At 57.7% G+C, this 15439-nt stretch overlaps 2 protein-coding genes, 10 non-coding genes and 1 pseudogene across 12 annotated transcripts; all 13 read right to left on the bottom strand.

Annotated features, from left to right (window-relative positions):
* Positions 1-255: 255 nt before the first annotated feature.
* Positions 256-393, bottom strand: LOC146864308 (U1 spliceosomal RNA; annotated as a pseudogene).
* Positions 394-562: 169 nt separating this feature from the next.
* Positions 563-1923, bottom strand: LOC146864307 (uncharacterized). The gene has a single exon (XM_085631310.1). The coding sequence runs from the start codon at positions 1921-1923 to the stop codon at positions 619-621; it is 1305 nt and encodes a 434-aa protein (XP_085487436.1). The 3' UTR covers positions 563-618.
* Positions 1924-4096: 2173 nt separating this feature from the next.
* On the bottom strand, positions 4097-5500 carry LOC146864306 (uncharacterized). Its single transcript, XM_085639140.1, has one exon. The coding sequence runs from the start codon at positions 5498-5500 to the stop codon at positions 4097-4099; it is 1404 nt and encodes a 467-aa protein (XP_085495266.1).
* Positions 5501-6702: 1202 nt separating this feature from the next.
* On the bottom strand, positions 6703-6866 carry LOC146864305 (U1 spliceosomal RNA). The gene has a single exon (XR_014976933.1). It is a non-coding gene; the product is annotated as a U1 spliceosomal RNA (small nuclear RNA).
* A 617-nt stretch (positions 6867-7483) lies between these two features.
* On the bottom strand, positions 7484-7647 carry LOC146864304 (U1 spliceosomal RNA). Its single transcript, XR_014976922.1, has one exon. It is a non-coding gene; the product is annotated as a U1 spliceosomal RNA (small nuclear RNA).
* A 909-nt stretch (positions 7648-8556) lies between these two features.
* Positions 8557-8720, bottom strand: LOC146864303 (U1 spliceosomal RNA). The gene has a single exon (XR_014976911.1). It is a non-coding gene; the product is annotated as a U1 spliceosomal RNA (small nuclear RNA).
* Positions 8721-9337: 617 nt separating this feature from the next.
* On the bottom strand, positions 9338-9501 carry LOC146864302 (U1 spliceosomal RNA). Its single transcript, XR_014976900.1, has one exon. It is a non-coding gene; the product is annotated as a U1 spliceosomal RNA (small nuclear RNA).
* Positions 9502-10407: 906 nt separating this feature from the next.
* LOC146864301 (U1 spliceosomal RNA) lies at positions 10408-10571 on the bottom strand. Its single transcript, XR_014976889.1, has one exon. It is a non-coding gene; the product is annotated as a U1 spliceosomal RNA (small nuclear RNA).
* Positions 10572-11188: 617 nt separating this feature from the next.
* Positions 11189-11352, bottom strand: LOC146864300 (U1 spliceosomal RNA). The gene has a single exon (XR_014976877.1). It is a non-coding gene; the product is annotated as a U1 spliceosomal RNA (small nuclear RNA).
* Positions 11353-12258: 906 nt separating this feature from the next.
* LOC146864299 (U1 spliceosomal RNA) lies at positions 12259-12422 on the bottom strand. Its single transcript, XR_014976866.1, has one exon. It is a non-coding gene; the product is annotated as a U1 spliceosomal RNA (small nuclear RNA).
* Positions 12423-13336: 914 nt separating this feature from the next.
* On the bottom strand, positions 13337-13500 carry LOC146864298 (U1 spliceosomal RNA). Its single transcript, XR_014976855.1, has one exon. It is a non-coding gene; the product is annotated as a U1 spliceosomal RNA (small nuclear RNA).
* A 616-nt stretch (positions 13501-14116) lies between these two features.
* LOC146864297 (U1 spliceosomal RNA) lies at positions 14117-14280 on the bottom strand. Its single transcript, XR_014976844.1, has one exon. It is a non-coding gene; the product is annotated as a U1 spliceosomal RNA (small nuclear RNA).
* Positions 14281-15177: 897 nt separating this feature from the next.
* Positions 15178-15341, bottom strand: LOC146864296 (U1 spliceosomal RNA). Its single transcript, XR_014976833.1, has one exon. It is a non-coding gene; the product is annotated as a U1 spliceosomal RNA (small nuclear RNA).
* Between the last annotated feature and the right edge of the window lie 98 nt (positions 15342-15439).

The raw sequence follows: 15439 nt of genomic DNA, 5'->3' as shown, positions 1-15439 counted from the left end.
GGCGATGGAAAGGAGCAGACATGTCACCTGGCCAGGGCCTACTTCCCTGTCTCTGGATAGGTCCCCAGAGTGGGAGGCTGCAGCTATCCCATCATTCCCCAGGCTCAGTACTTAGCATGTGATTCCCTCTTGCCCACGCCCCCGCCCCCCTCCAATCCAGCCGCAGCACCCCAGAAAGAACACAGAAGACGAGAAAGGGTGCTCCAGACTCCTTTTTATTTTTTTTTCCTTTTTGTCTTTCTTGAAACCAGAGATCAGGGGAAAGCGCGAACGCAGTCCCCCACTACCAGAAATTATGCAGTCGAGTATCCCGCATTTGGGGACATCGCAGGGGTCAGCACATCCGAAGTGCAATGGATGAGCCTCACCCTGGGAGAACCACCTTTTTTTTTTTTTTTTAGTTTTGGGGCAAAAACTTTTATTAAGTGCTTAAAAGTTGCGATACATAGTTTTTAAGGAAGTGGTACCTCACCCCTTAGGGAAGGCAATCCACTTTAACTTTTCAGTCAATCAATGCATTGAGACATTTTAAATTTCATCTGATGTATTTGCCGATAGCGTTTTACGGTTTTAATGGGGACGCCACTTTAAAGAGTACAGTGGGGAAGGAGGGTTTTCTCACAGCTCTTCTTCTTCCTCACTTTCCCTCTTGTCCATGGCTGCATAGTCTCTAAGCAGGCTGAGCACCATCCTGCGGCACCCTTCTCTGTTTACCACCTCTCCATTGGTCACCAGGCGTGTTCTGGCGAACAGGAGAATGTCTTTAATACAGCAGAGGAGTCTCCAGCACTCCTGGATAGCTTCCTCTGTGTGTGTCCCTGGAAACAGCCCGTACAGCATGGACTGGTCCGTAATGTTCTCATAGGGGATGAGGGCTACCAGTTCTTGTCGGAGGGCGGCCCTTAGTCTCTGGGCAAAGGGGCAGGCCCAGAAGAGATGGTGTGCAGATTCCTCTGCGGGGCATCCCCTTGGGCAGTTCCTGTGCGGGCACAGGCCTCTGCTGTGCATGAAGGACCTCACTGGCAGGCCACCCTTCACAGTCATCCATGCTATGTCCTTGTGTCTGTTGGTCAGAACTGGGGAGGATACATTCTCCCACACGTGCGTTGCCGTTGCTGGTGGCAGGTCGCTTACTGGTTCGGTGGTGTCCCTGGTCCTGATCAGTTTGCGGATTGTCTTGGGCTTCCAAAGGCAAGGAGTGACACCGTTCAGCCCAAATTCCCCCACAAACTTTTCTACCTCCTTGTAGTACCATGGGAGGTCCCAGTTGAAAGTCACAGCATTCTCCCACTTATCCCATCCCAGCCGTCTCCACACCGGGAGGAGGAAAAAGCGGAACACCTTGTAGGCAGAGTGGTCCTTGTTCATATTTAACAGGGTTATCCGGACGCAGCCACACACAAAGAAGGCCCTGAGGATCGTTGAGATGTCGGGGACTGCCTTCCCCCCTTTGCGGTGCTCCTTGTGCATGACTGACCGTTTCACCCTGTCCATCTTGGAGTGCCAGACAAAGTGGAACACCATGCTGTTGATGGCCCGTGCTACGTTGGCCAGGAGTGGCCAGGCCTGTGTCACATACTGCAGCACGGGCAGTGCATCGTTCCTGAGCACCAGAGCCTTCCCTTCAATGCTCAGGTTTCTCAGGCTCCAGAGGCCCAGTTTTTGCTTCACCTTGGCCAAACGTTCGTTCCAGCTCTTCGCTGCTGCCCCTGGCCCTCCAAACCAGACGCCGAGGATCTTCATCAGTCCTGCCTCGATGGGGAAGGGGAGAGGCTCGTTGCAGAGGTCCCATCGCCCGAAGAGTTTGACCTGAGACTTGTCCACGTTGATTCTCGCCCCTGATGCCTTGCCGAAGTCTGTGCACGCCTCCAGCAGAGATTGGACTGATTCCGCATCTGCGCAGAAGAGGGTGACATCGTCCATGTACAGCGAACACTTGACTTCCCTCTTCGCGTCGCCGGGTGTCTGGATTCCTCTGATGTTTGGGTTCTTCCTGATGTACTCAGCGAGTAGCTCTATAACCAAAACAAACAGAGGTGGCGAGAGCGGGCAGCCTTGTCTTACCCCAGACCTGATAGGAAAGGGGTCTGTTTTACAACCATTTACAATGACTGAACTGAAGATGTCTTTATACATTACTTTAACGTAACCGCAGAAGCGCTCCCCCAGCCCAAAGCCATGCAGTACCCTCTCCATGAACTCATGGGAGACGCGATCGAATGCCTTCTCCTGATCTAGACAGACCAGGGCAGCCCGGATCTTGCGGTCCGTGATGTACTGGATCGTGTCCCTTATCAGTGCCAGGCTATCTGCGACCCTGCGCCCCGGGACCCCACAGGTTTGGTCTGGGTGAACTAACTCTCCCATGGCGCCCTTCAGTCTGTTAACTAGTGTCTTTGCAAGGATCTTGTAGTCAACATTCAGGAGAGAGATGGGGCGCCAGTTCTTTAGGTCACATCTCTCCCCCTTATGTTTATACAAGAGAGCAATCATTCCCTCCCTCAGAGTGTGGGGCATGATTCCTTCCCTCTCCATCTCCTCATACACCTGCAGGAGATCTGGTCCCACTAGGTCCCACAGTGAGTCATAGAACTCGACTGGGAGACCATCACTACCTGGTGTCTTTCCTGACTTGAAGGATTTAACTGCAAGGTGCAGCTCGTCCAAAGTCAGGGGGGCATTAAGGGCTTCTCTCACTGTTGGGGAAACAGTTCTTGGGATACCAGACAGAAACTTTTCTGCTTGATCTCCCTCTGACCTCTTCTCTGAGTAGAGGTCCCCATAGAAGTCTGTCACTACCTTCCTAATGTCCTCCCTCGTGTCACAGAGGATTCCCTCCTTATTGCGCAGTTGAACCAGAGGGGTGTGCGCAGAGTGGATTTTCTTAAAGAAGAAGGAGTTGCATTTCTCCCCCTTCTCCAAGTTCTCCACCTTGGAACGGAAGATGATCCCCCTGGATTCGTCATGAAAGTGCTCGCTCAGCTCTTTCTTGACTTCTTCCAGAGGGCTCATGACGTCCCATCCCCGGAGTTGGAGGTCGTGCAGTTCTTGCAGCACTTGCTGTAGTCTACTGAACTCCCTCTTTCTCCCCCTTGCAGCCTGCCTGCCCACATTCTTGAAGAAATCCTGGAGCCTGCCTTTCACCCATTCCCACCATTCCCCTGTGGACTTGAATGTCTCTTTCATGGCCTGCCACTGGGTGTATGTCTCCCTCAACTCCTCCTTCACCCCCTCTTTCTCCAGCAGAGAGCTATTCAGTTTCCAAGTGCCTGGACCTGTCAGGAACTTGCCCGTCAGTTCCCCTTGGAAGTGGATAGCTCTGTGGTCAGAGAAGTGTACTGTCACCATCGAATGTTGCTTGAGCTTCACTGATCGAGAGGTAAAGATGAAGTCTATCCTGGAGCGCAAGGAGCCATCAGGGCGACTCCAGGTAAAGTTCCTGGCGTTCACCCCCATGGACCCCATGACATCTGTCAGGGAGGCCTCCCCCACCATCTCTACCAGTAGTTTCGCAGCATCATCCATCCATCCTGCCCCTGCCCTGGCCCCGCATCTACCACCTGCTTCTAGAATACAGTTGAAGTCCCCACCCATCAAAATTGTTCTGGAGGTGACCAGCTGTGGCCTGAGGCGCTGAAACAGCTCCCGTCGCTCGCCCACATCAGAAGGGGCGTACACGTTGATCAGTCTAACTGGCTCTCCTGCCCACGAACCGTCGACGACAAGAGCCCTGCCGCCCTCCAGTTCGGTGACCGAGTCCATCGTGAAACGCCTTCCTCTGACTAAGGTGGCCACTCCTACAGACCTACTGCTGTTCCCTCCAGACCAAAAGGAAGGCCCTAGGGTCCACTGCTGTTCTAGGTGCGTGTATGATGTTGCGAAGGGGATGGAGCATTCCTGAATCATGTACACATCACACTCCTGACTGGCAAGGAAACCCAAAGTACTAGCACATCTGCGCCTGTCTCTAATACTTCTGACATTTACGGAAAATAATGAAATAGCCATCATTAATTAGTTTTTAAGAGTAAACTTAATACTTAAAGACTAATTATCAAGTCAAAGCAATTGGTTACAAAACAGTTGACAAGGCTACTTACACGGCTGTGACAGCCTCCTGTTGGGACTCCGGCGTTTGGCCTTCCTGCTCGGCAGCTGCTGCTTGCTGTTGCACGATGGCCGCTTCCCGCTCTTGGCTGGGCTTGGGGTCTACCTCCTCCAGGGTGACGGGCAGGTCTTGCTCTCGGGCCACGATGAAGGTCTCCACTTCTTCAACTCTTGCTGGCGATGGGGGTGGGGACTGCTCCATGGAGTTTGCCAGTGCCCTCATCTCTTTCAGCACTTTTGATACTTGCTCGAGTTGCTCGTCTGGGCTGTCTTGTTCGAGCTGCTCCTCCTGTTCTGGATTCTCGAGCCCTGAGTAGGAGTTGTGGGTGCTCACTGGTCTCTTGCTTTCTCCTTCGGAGTCAGTTGAGTGCCTCCTTTTTCTGCGCTCCTGTGTTATCCAGGGCCCTTCCCCCTGGTCCTCGGTGGCATCCTGAGCGGGAGTCTCCATTGACTCACAGTGCTCATCGGGCTCAGGGAGGGTGGTTGGGGTATCGGCAGGTGTATGTTGCTCCTGGACCTTGGCGGTGTCCTGGTCGGGCTTGGGCTTGTCTTGTTTAGGGCCCTTCCCTTTCCCTGTCCCCCTCTCCCGCCGCGGGGGTGGGACTGGAGGCCTGGTCTCCTCTGCCTCCTCCGGTTGCTCACTCCACGGAGGTTTGGCGGCTTGGGCATAGGATTTCGCTCTTTTTGGGCAGTCCTTAAAGAGGTGACCTGTGGCCCCACAGAGGTTGCATGTGGTTTTCTCCTTACAGAACATTGCTGTGTGGCCTTCTTGCTTGCATTTCCTGCAAACTTGCGCCGTACAGTCCTTGCCGGTGTGACCAGGATTGTTGCACCTGTTGCAGAGCTTGGGCTGCCCAGGGTAGTACAGGTACCCCGAGTCACGCCCTAGGGAGAAGCTGGAAGGGGGGTGGCGGACTCCATCTGGGGCCAAAGGGTCCTCCTTCAGCTTCACCATCACTGTCCATTTACCATCCCAAATGCCATCGCTGTCCAGGTTGCGGGAGGGTTCTTTTGTCACTGTGCAGTGGCGGCGTAGGAAGGTTGTTAGGTCCTGCACATTGACATGTGGATTGTAGACGTGCACGGTCATTCTCTTGACCTCCACCACGAGCTGGCATTCCAGGTGGAAGTCGGAGAACGGTTTCTCCTCCCGTCGTGACCAGCACATCTGCCAATACCTCCTGCAGATTCGTTCAGACATGAACGTAAGCAGGTAGGTGCCTTTGGGTGCATCCGTCATGATGCACCAGATTTCTGCTGCTGTGAACCCCATCTTGGTTACCAGCAGCTCAGTAAATATCTTCCTGCTCAGTTGCGGTGTAGAGCCGTCTGGCTCCACCTTCCTCTGTAGCTTTACGGTGTTGTGGAACCATGGATTCAGGGGCCTGCTCATCCTGCTGCTTTGCTGTGCTGTGCCCAGGAGAAGAAGAAGGATTCCTCAGGGAGCTGGTGGCAGGTAGGTAATCCTCAGGCCAGTAGACAGGGTCCCCTTCAGGTGGGTGGAGGACTCAGGCAGACCCTCAGCTCCAGCAGGGTGGGTGTCCCAGCAGGGGGCTGGCAGGGGTCTCCTTCAGGCTGGCAAGAGGTCCCCAGCTGGCAGGCAGCTCCTTCAGGCAGTCCACAGCAGGCAGGAAGGGAATCCACGGCAGGTAGGCAGCTCCAGCAGCCAAAGCTTCCCCAGCAAGGCAGGCAGCTCCAGCAGACTTCAGCAGGCAGGCAGCTCCAGGCGGCGGGTGGCTTCAGCAGGCAGGAGTCCCCAGCAGGCAGTGGTCCCAAGCAGGCGGTGGTCCTCAGCAGGCAGGAAGGCAGGTCCAGAAGGCAGGTATCCTCAGCAGGCAAAGCTCCAGCAGTAGCACTTAAAAGTGCATTTGTGCGCTTAAAAGCACCAAATAGCTCTTCTTGCAGAACTGTGACCTCTAGTGGCGACCAGAGGTACTGCAGGCAGGTGATCGTGGTGGCTCACCTGCCAGGTAAGTATGAGTTGGAAGGGGACAGGGCGAGGGCGGGCCGCTGGGCATCTCCCCGCAGAGCGAGGGTGGCATTCACACAGGCAAGGCCTGAGGCCGGGCGAAGCAGAGCATGGGCATTGTGGGGCGCAAGGTGACCAGCCAAGGCCCCTGTGCCCACTTTGGAAAGCGCGCAGCTACCCACAGCAGCTTCCCACAGGCCTCGGCCGGCCAGCAACATTTGCATGTCCACGCCCACCGGCAGCGCCAATCAGGGCCCTGCTTTCGCTATGCTGCACCTTGCTGACACGGGTGGGGGAAAGCCAGGGCTACAGCAAGCACACCAGAGGGCTTGGCAGGCCGAAATCGGGCCCAAAAGCAGATTTTTCAGGCCCTTTAAACTGTGCACAAGCAAAGGCTTTCGCAAGCACAACAGAGGGCTTGCCAGGTCGAAATCGGGCCCAGAAGCACGTTTCTAAGCCCTAAGCCAGCATCCCCAGGCTTGTAAATTTGCATATCTAATTGGCCCTCGCCCACTCCCCATTCCAGCCAGCTTACAGCACCCTGGACGGACCACAAGAAACGTCAAAGGGTGCTCCAGACTCCTTTTTATTTTTTTTTCCTTTTTGTCTTTCTTGAAACCAGAGATCAGGGGAAAGCGCGAACGCAGTCCCCCACTACCAGAAATTATGCAGTCGAGTATCCCGCATTTGGGGACATCGCAGGGGTCAGCACATCCGAAGTGCAATGGATGAGCCTCACCCTGGGAGAACCACCTTCGTGATCATGGTGTCTCCCCTGCCAGGTAAGTATGAGTTGGAAGGGGACAGGGCGAGGGCGGGCCGCTGGGCATCTCCCCGCAGAGCGAGGGTGGCATTCACACAGGCAAGGCCTGAGGCCGGGCGAAGCAGAGCATGGGCATTGTGGGGCGCAAGGTGACCAGCCAAGGCCCCTGTGCCCACTTTGGAAAGCGCGCAGCTACCCACAGCAGCTTCCCACAGGCCTCGGCCGGCCAGCAACATTTGCATGTCCACGCCCACCGGCAGCGCCAATCAGGGCCCTGCTTTCGCTATGCTGCACCTTGCTGACACGGGTGGGGGAAAGCCAGGGCTACAGCAAGCACACCAGAGGGCTTGGCAGGCCGAAATCGGGCCCAAAAGCAGATTTTTCAGGCCCTTTAAACTGTGCACAAGCAAAGGCTTTCGCAAGCACAACAGAGGGCTTGCCAGGTCGAAATCGGGCCCAGAAGCACGTTTCTAAGCCCTAAGCCAGCATCCCCAGGCTTGTAAATTTGCATATCTAATTGGCCCTCGCCCACTCCCCATTCCAGCCAGCTTACAGCACCCTGGACGGACCACAAGAAACGTCAAAGGGTGCTCCAGACTCCTTTTTATTTTTTTTTCCTTTTTGTCTTTCTTGAAACCAGAGATCAGGGGAAAGCGCGAACGCAGTCCCCCACTACCAGAAATTATGCAGTCGAGTATCCCGCATTTGGGGACATCGCAGGGGTCAGCACATCCGAAGTGCAATGGATGAGCCTCACCCTGGGAGAACCACCTTCGTGATCATGGTGTCTCCCCTGCCAGGTAAGTATGAGTTGGAAGGGGACAGGGCGAGGGCGGGCCGCTGGGCATCTCCCCGCAGAGCGAGGGTGGCATTCACACAGGCAAGGCCTGAGGCCGGGCGAAGCAGAGCATGGGCATTGTGGGGCGCAAGGTGACCAGCCAAGGCCCCTGTGCCCACTTTGGAAAGCGCGCAGCTACCCACAGCAGCTTCCCACAGGCCTCGGCCGGCCAGCAACATTTGCATGTCCACGCCCACCGGCAGCGCCAATCAGGGCCCTGCTTTCGCTATGCTGCACCTTGCTGACACGGGGGGGGGGGAAGCCAGGGCTACAGCACTCACAGAAGGGCGATTGCCATGTCGACTTTGGGCCCAGAAGCAGAGATTTGGGGCTTTTGAAGCCTAAGAGCTGCCACTGAGGCCGCCTCTAGAGGTATACAGTGCCCTGTTGCCTGGCTAGGCCCCAGTCGACTGCTTGTGGCTGAAAGCCAGGGACAAACAGGCCTGCAAGCGAGCAGGGGTTCTCGCCCCGAGCCCCTCACGAACGCTCCCAAACGCTGCTGCAGACAGAACCCTCGCCGGGCAGAGCCCTCGCCGGGCCACGGCCTGGGGCCCTCAGCCAGAGTCTGGGCCTGGGAAGGCTAGGGCGAGGCAAGAGGCTGGCAGCCAGGCCACAGCCCCAGGGGGGCGATGGAAAGGAGCAGCCATGTCACCTGGCCAGGGCCTACTGCCCTGTCTCTAGATAGGTCCCCAGAGTGGGAGGCTGCAACTATCCCATCATTCCCCAGGCTCAGTACTTAGCATGTGATTCCCTCTTGCCCACGGCCCCGCCCCCCTCCAATCCAGCCGCAGCACCCCAGAAAGAACACAGAAGACGAGAAAGGGTGCTCCAGACTCCTTTTTATTTTTTTTCCTTTTTGTCTTTCTTGAAACCAGAGATCAGGGGAAAGCGCGAACGCAGTCCCCCACTACCAGAAATTATGCAGTCGAGTATCCCGCATTTGGGGACATCGCAGGGGTCAGCACATCCGAAGTGCAATGGATGAGCCTCACCCTGGGAGAACCACCTTCGTGATCATGGTGTCTCCCCTGCCAGGTAAGTATGAGTTGGAAGGGGACAGGGTGAGGGCGGGCCGCTGGGCATCTCCCCGCAGAGCGAGGGTGGCATTCACACAGGCAAGGCCTGAGGCCGGGCGAAGCAGAGCATGGGCATTGTGGGGCGCAAGGTGACCAGCCAAGGCCCCTGTGCCCACTTTGGAAAGCGCGCAGCTACCCACAGCAGCTTCCCACAGGCCTCGGCCGGCCAGCAACATTTGCATGTCCACGCCCACCGGCAGCGCCAATCAGGGCCCTGCTTTCGCTATGCTGCACCTTGCTGACACGGGTGGGGGAAAGTCAGGGCTACAGCAAGCACACGAGAGGGCTTGGCAGGCCTAAATCGGGCCCAAAAGCAGATTTTTCAGGCCCTTTAAACTGTGCACAAGCAAAGGCTTTCGCAAGCACAACAGAGGGCTTGCCAGGTCGAAATCGGGCCCAGAAGCACGTTTCTAAGCCCTGAGCCAGCATCCCCAGGCTTGTAAATTTGCATATCTAATTGGCCCTCGCCCACTCCCCATTCCAGCCAGCTTACAGCACCCTGGACGGACCACAAGAAACGTCAAAGGGTGCTCCAGACTCCTTTTTATTTTTTTTTCCTTTTTGTCTTTCTTGAAACCAGAGATCAGGGGAAAGCGCGAACGCAGTCCCCCACTACCAGAAATTATGCAGTCGAGTATCCCGCATTTGGGGACATCGCAGGGGTCAGCACATCCGAAGTGCAATGGATGAGCCTCACCCTGGGAGAACCACCTTCGTGATCATGGTGTCTCCCCTGCCAGGTAAGTATGAGTTGGAAGGGGACAGGGTGAGGGCGGGCCGCTGGGCATCTCCCCGCAGAGCGAGGGTGGCATTCACACAGGCAAGGCCTGAGGCCGGGCGAAGCAGAGCATGGGCATTGTGGGGCGCAAGGTGACCAGCCAAGGCCCCTGTGCCCACTTTGGAAAGCGCGCAGCTACCCACAGCAGCTTCCCACAGGCCTCGGCCGGCCAGCAACATTTGCATGTCCACGCCCACCGGCAGCGCCAATCAGGGCCCTGCTTTCGCTATGCTGCACCTTGCTGACACGGGTGGGGGAAAGCCAGGGCTACAGCAAGCACAGAAGGGCGATTGCCATGTCGACTTTGGGCCCAGAAGCAGAGATTTGGGGCTTTTGAAGCCTAAGAGCTGCCACTGAGGCCGCCTCTAGAGGTATGCAGTGCCCTGTTGCCTGGCTAGGCCCCAGTCGACTGCTTGTGGCTGAAAGCCAGGGACAAACAGGCCTGCAAGCGAGCAGGGGTTCTCGCCCTGAGCCCCTCACGAACGCTCCCAAACGCTGCAGACAGAACCCTCGCCGGGCAGAGCCCTCGCCGGGCCACGGCCTGGGGTCCTCAGCCAGAGTCTGGGCCTGGGAAGGCTAGGGCGAGGCAAGAGGCTGGCAGCCAGGCCACAGCCCCAGGGGGGCGATGGAAAGGAGCAGACATGTCACCTGGCCAGGGCCTACTTCCCTGTCTCTGGATAGGTCCCCAGAGTGGGAGGCTGCAGCTATCCCATCATTCCCCAGGCTCAGTACTTAGCATGTGATTCCCTCTTGCCCACGCCCCCGCCCCCCTCCAATCCAGCCGCAGCACCCCAGAAAGAACACAGAAGACGAGAAAGGGTGCTCCAGACTCCTTTTTATTTTTTTTTCCTTTTTGTCTTTCTTGAAACCAGAGATCAGGGGAAAGCGCGAACGCAGTCCCCCACTACCAGAAATTATGCAGTCGAGTATCCCGCATTTGGGGACATCGCAGGGGTCAGCACATCCGAAGTGCAATGGATGAGCCTCACCCTGGGAGAACCACCTTCGTGATCATGGTGTCTCCCCTGCCAGGTAAGTATGAGTTGGAAGGGGACAGGGTGAGGGCGGGCCGCTGGGCATCTCCCCGCAGAGCGAGGGTGGCATTCACACAGGCAAGGCCTGAGGCCGGGCGAAGCAGAGCATGGGCATTGTGGGGCGCAAGGTGACCAGCCAAGGCCCCTGTGCCCACTTTGGAAAGCGCGCAGCTACCCACAGCAGCTTCCCACAGGCCTCGGCCGGCCAGCAACATTTGCATGTCCACGCCCACCGGCAGCGCCAATCAGGGCCCTGCTTTCGCTATGCTGCACCTTGCTGACACGGGTGGGGGAAAGCCAGGGCTACAGCAAGCACACGAGAGGGCTTGGCAGGCCTAAATCGGGCCCAAAAGCAGATTTTTCAGGCCCTTTAAACTGTGCACAAGCAAAGGCTTTCGCAAGCACAACAGAGGGCTTGCCAGGTCGAAATCGGGCCCAGAAGCACGTTTCTAAGCCCTGAGCCAGCATCCCCAGGCTTGTAAATTTGCATATCTAATTGGCCCTCGCCCACTCCCCATTCCAGCCAGCTTACAGCACCCTGGACGGACCACAAGAAACGTCAAAGGGTGCTCCAGACTCCTTTTTATTTTTTTTTCCTTTTTGTCTTTCTTGAAACCAGAGATCAGGGGAAAGCGCGAACGCAGTCCCCCACTACCAGAAATTATGCAGTCGAGTATCCCGCATTTGGGGACATCGCAGGGGTCAGCACATCCGAAGTGCAATGGATGAGCCTCACCCTGGGAGAACCACCTTCGTGATCATGGTGTCTCCCCTGCCAGGTAAGTATGAGTTGGAAGGGGACAGGGTGAGGGCGGGCCGCTGGGCATCTCCCCGCAGAGCGAGGGTGGCATTCACACAGGCAAGGCCTGAGGCCGGGCGAAGCAGAGCATGGGCATTGTGGGGCGCAAGGTGACCAGCCAAGGCCCCTGTGCCCACTTTGGAAAGCGCGCAGCTACCCACAGCAGCTTCCCACAGGCCTCGGCCGGCCAGCAACATTTGCATGTCCACGCCCACCGGCAGCGCCAATCAGGGCCCTGCTTTCGCTATGCTGCACCTTGCTGACACGGGTGGGGGAAAGCCAGGGCTACAGCAAGCACAGAAGGGCGATTGCCATGTCGACTTTGGGCCCAGAAGCAGAGATTTGGGGCTTTTGAAGCCTAAGAGCTGCCACTGAGGCCGCCTCTAGAGGTATGCAGTGCCCTGTTGCCTGGCTAGGCCCCAGTCGACTGCTTGTGGCTGAAAGCCAGGGACAAACAGGCCTGCAAGCGAGCAGGGGTTCTCGCCCTGAGCCCCTCACGAACGCTCCCAAACGCTGCAGACAGAACCCTCGCCGGGCAGAGCCCTCGCCGGGCCACGGCCTGGGGTCCTCAGCCAGAGTCTGGGCCTGGGAAGGCTAGGGCGAGGCAAGAGGCTGGCAGCCAGGCCACAGCCCCAGGGGGGCGATGGAAAGGAGCAGACATGTCACCTGGCCAGGGCCTACTTCCCTGTCTCTGAATAGGTCCCCAGAGTGGGAGGCTGCAGCTATCCCATCATTCCCCAGGCTCAGTACTTAGCATGTGATTCCCTCTTGCCCACGCCCCCGCCCCCCTCCAATCCAGCCGCAGCACCCCAGAAAGAACACAGAAGACGAGAAAGGGTGCTCCAGACTCCTTTTTATTTTTTTTTCCTTTTTGTCTTTCTTGAAACCAGAGATCAGGGGAAAGCGCGAACGCAGTCCCCCACTACCAGAAATTATGCAGTCGAGTATCCCGCATTTGGGGACATCGCAGGGGTCAGCACATCCGAAGTGCAATGGATGAGCCTCACCCTGGGAGAACCACCTTCGTGATCATGGTGTCTCCCCTGCCAGGTAAGTATGAGTTGGAAGGGGACAGGGTGAGGGCGGGCCGCTGGGCATCTCCCCGCAGAGCGAGGGTGGCATTCACACAGGCAAGGCCTGAGGCCGGGCGAAGCAGAGCATGGGCATTGTGGGGCGCAAGGTGACCAGCCAAGGCCCCTGTGCCCACTTTGGAAAGCGCGCAGCTACCCACAGCAGCTTCCCACAGGCCTCGGCCGGCCAGCAACATTTGCATGTCCACACCCACCGGCAGCGCCAATCAGGGCCCTGCTTTCGCTATGCTGCACCTTGCTGACACGGGTGGGGGAAAGCCAGGGCTACAGCAAGCACAGAAGGGCGATTGCCATGTCGACTTTGGGCCCAGAAGCAGAGATTTGGGGCTTTTGAAGCCTAAGAGCTGCCACTGAGGCCGCCTCTAGAGGTATGCAGTGCCCTGTTGCCTGGCTAGGCCCCAGTCGACTGCTTGTGGCTGAAAGCCAGGGACAAACAGGCCTGCAAGCGAGCAGGGGTTCTCGCCCTGAGCCCCTCACGCCTTCCCGAACGCTCCCAAACGCTGCCGACAGAACCCTCGCCGGGCAGAGCCCTCGCCGGGCCACGGCCTGGGGTCCTCAGCCAGAGTCTGGGCCTGGGGAGGCTAGGGCGAGGCAAGAGGCTGGCAGCCAGGCCACAGCCCCAGGGGGGCGATGGAAAGGAGCAGACATGTCACCTGGCCAGGGCCTACTTCCCTGTCTCTGGATAGGTCCCCAGAGTGGGAGGCTGCAGCTATCCCATCATTCCCCAGGCTCAGTACTTAGCATGTGATTCCCTCTTGCCCACGCCCCCGCCCCCCTCCAATCCAGCCGCAGCACCCCAGAAAGAACACAGAAGACGAGAAAGGGTGCTCCAGACTCCTTTTTTTTTTTTTTTCCTTTTTGTCTTTCTTGAAACCAGAGATCAGGGGAAAGCGCGAACGCAGTCCCCCACTACCAGAAATTATGCAGTCGAGTATCCCGCATTTGGGGACATCGCAGGGGTCAGCACATCCGAAGTGCAATGGATGAGCCTCACCCTGGGAGAACCACCTTCGTGATCATGGTGTCTCCCCTGCCAGGTAAGTATGAGTTGGAAGGGGACAGGGTGAGGGCGGGCCGCTGGGCATCTCCCCGCAGAGCGAGGGTGGCATTCACACAGGCAAGGCCTGAGGCCGGGCGAAGCAGAGCATGGGCATTGTGGGGCGCAAGGTGACCAGCCAAGGCCCCTGTGCCCACTTTGGAAAGCGCGCAGCTACCCACAGCAGCTTCCCACAGGCCTCGGCCGGCCAGCAACATTTGCATGTCCACGCCCACCGGCAGCGCCAATCAGGGCCCTGCTTTCGCTATGCTGCACCTTGCTGACACGGGTGGGGGAAAGCCAGGGCTACAGCAAGCACACGAGAGGGCTTGGCAGGCCTAAATCGGGCCCAAAAGCAGATTTTTCAGGCCCTTTAAACTGTGCACAAGCAAAGGCTTTCGCAAGCACAACAGAGGGCTTGCAGGTCGAAATCGGGCCCAGAAGCACGTTTCTAAGCCCTGAGCCAGCATCCCCAGGCTTGTAAATTTGCATATCTAATTGGCCCTCGCCCACTCCCCATTCCAGCCAGCTTACAGCACCCTGGACGGACCACAAGAAACGTCAAAGGGTGCTCCAGACTCCTTTTTATTTTTTTTTCCTTTTTGTCTTTCTTGAAACCAGAGATCAGGGGAAAGCGCGAACGCAGTCCCCCACTACCAGAAATTATGCAGTCGAGTATCCCGCATTTGGGGACATCGCAGGGGTCAGCACATCCGAAGTGCAATGGATGAGCCTCACCCTGGGAGAACCACCTTCGTGATCATGGTGTCTCCCCTGCCAGGTAAGTATGAGTTGGAAGGGGACAGGGTGAGGGCGGGCCGCTGGGCATCTCCCCGCAGAGCGAGGGTGGCATTCACACAGGCAAGGCCTGAGGCCGGGCGAAGCAGAGCATGGGCATTGTGGGGCGCAAGGTGACCAGCCAAGGCCCCTGTGCCCACTTTGGAAAGCGCGCAGCTACCCACAGCAGCTTCCCACAGGCCTCGGCCGGCCAGCAACATTTGCATGTCCACGCCCACCGGCAGCGCCAATCAGGGCCCTGCTTTCGCTATGCTGCACCTTGCTGACACGGGTGGGGGAAAGCCAGGGCTACAGCAAGCACAGAAGGGCGATTGCCATGTCGACTTTGGGCCCAGAAGCAGAGATTTGGGGCTTTTGAAGCCTAAGAGCTGCCACTGAGGCCGCCTCTAGAGGTATGCAGTGCCCTGTTGCCTGGCTAGGCCCCAGTCGACTGCTTGTGGCTGAAAGCCAGGGACAAACAGGCCTGCAAGCGAGCAGGGGTTCTCGCCCTGAGCCCCTCACGCCTTCCCGAACGCTCCCAAACGCTGCAGACAGAACCCTCGCCGGGCAGAGCCCTCGCCGGGCCACGGCCTGGGGTCCTCAGCCAGAGTCTGGGCCTGGGAAGGCTAGGGCGAGGCAAGAGGCTGGCAGCCAGGCCACAGCCCCAGGGGGGCGATGGAAAGGAGCAGACATGTCACCTGGCCAGGGCCTACTTCCCTGTCTCTGGATAGGTCCCCAGAGTGGGAGGCTGCAGCTATCCCATCATTCCCCAGGCTCAGTACTTAGCATGTGATTCCCTCTTGCCCACGCCCCCGCCCCCCTCCAATCCAGCCGCAGCACCCCAGAAAGAACACAGAAGACGAGAAAGGGTGCTCCAGACTCCTTTTTGTCTTTCTTGAAACCAGAGATCAGGGGAAAGCGCGAACGCAGTCCCCCACTACCAGAAATTATGCAGTCGAGTATCCCGCATTTGGGGACATCGCAGGGGTCAGCACATCCGAAGTGCAATGGATGAGCCTCACCCTGGGAGAACCACCTTCGTGATCATGGTGTCTCCCCTGCCAGGTAAGTATGAGTTGGAAGGGGACAGGGTGAGGGCGGGCCGCTGGGCATCTCCCCGCAGAGCGAGGGTGGCATTCACACAGGCAAGGCCTGAGGCCGGGCGAAGCAG

Source organism: Triturus cristatus, chromosome 2_1 (assembly GCF_964204655.1).
Source record: "Triturus cristatus chromosome 2_1, aTriCri1.1, whole genome shotgun sequence".
In the NCBI taxonomy this organism is placed as follows: domain Eukaryota; kingdom Metazoa; phylum Chordata; class Amphibia; order Caudata; family Salamandridae; genus Triturus; species Triturus cristatus.
This window is presented reverse-complemented; position numbering and strand designations above follow the sequence as displayed.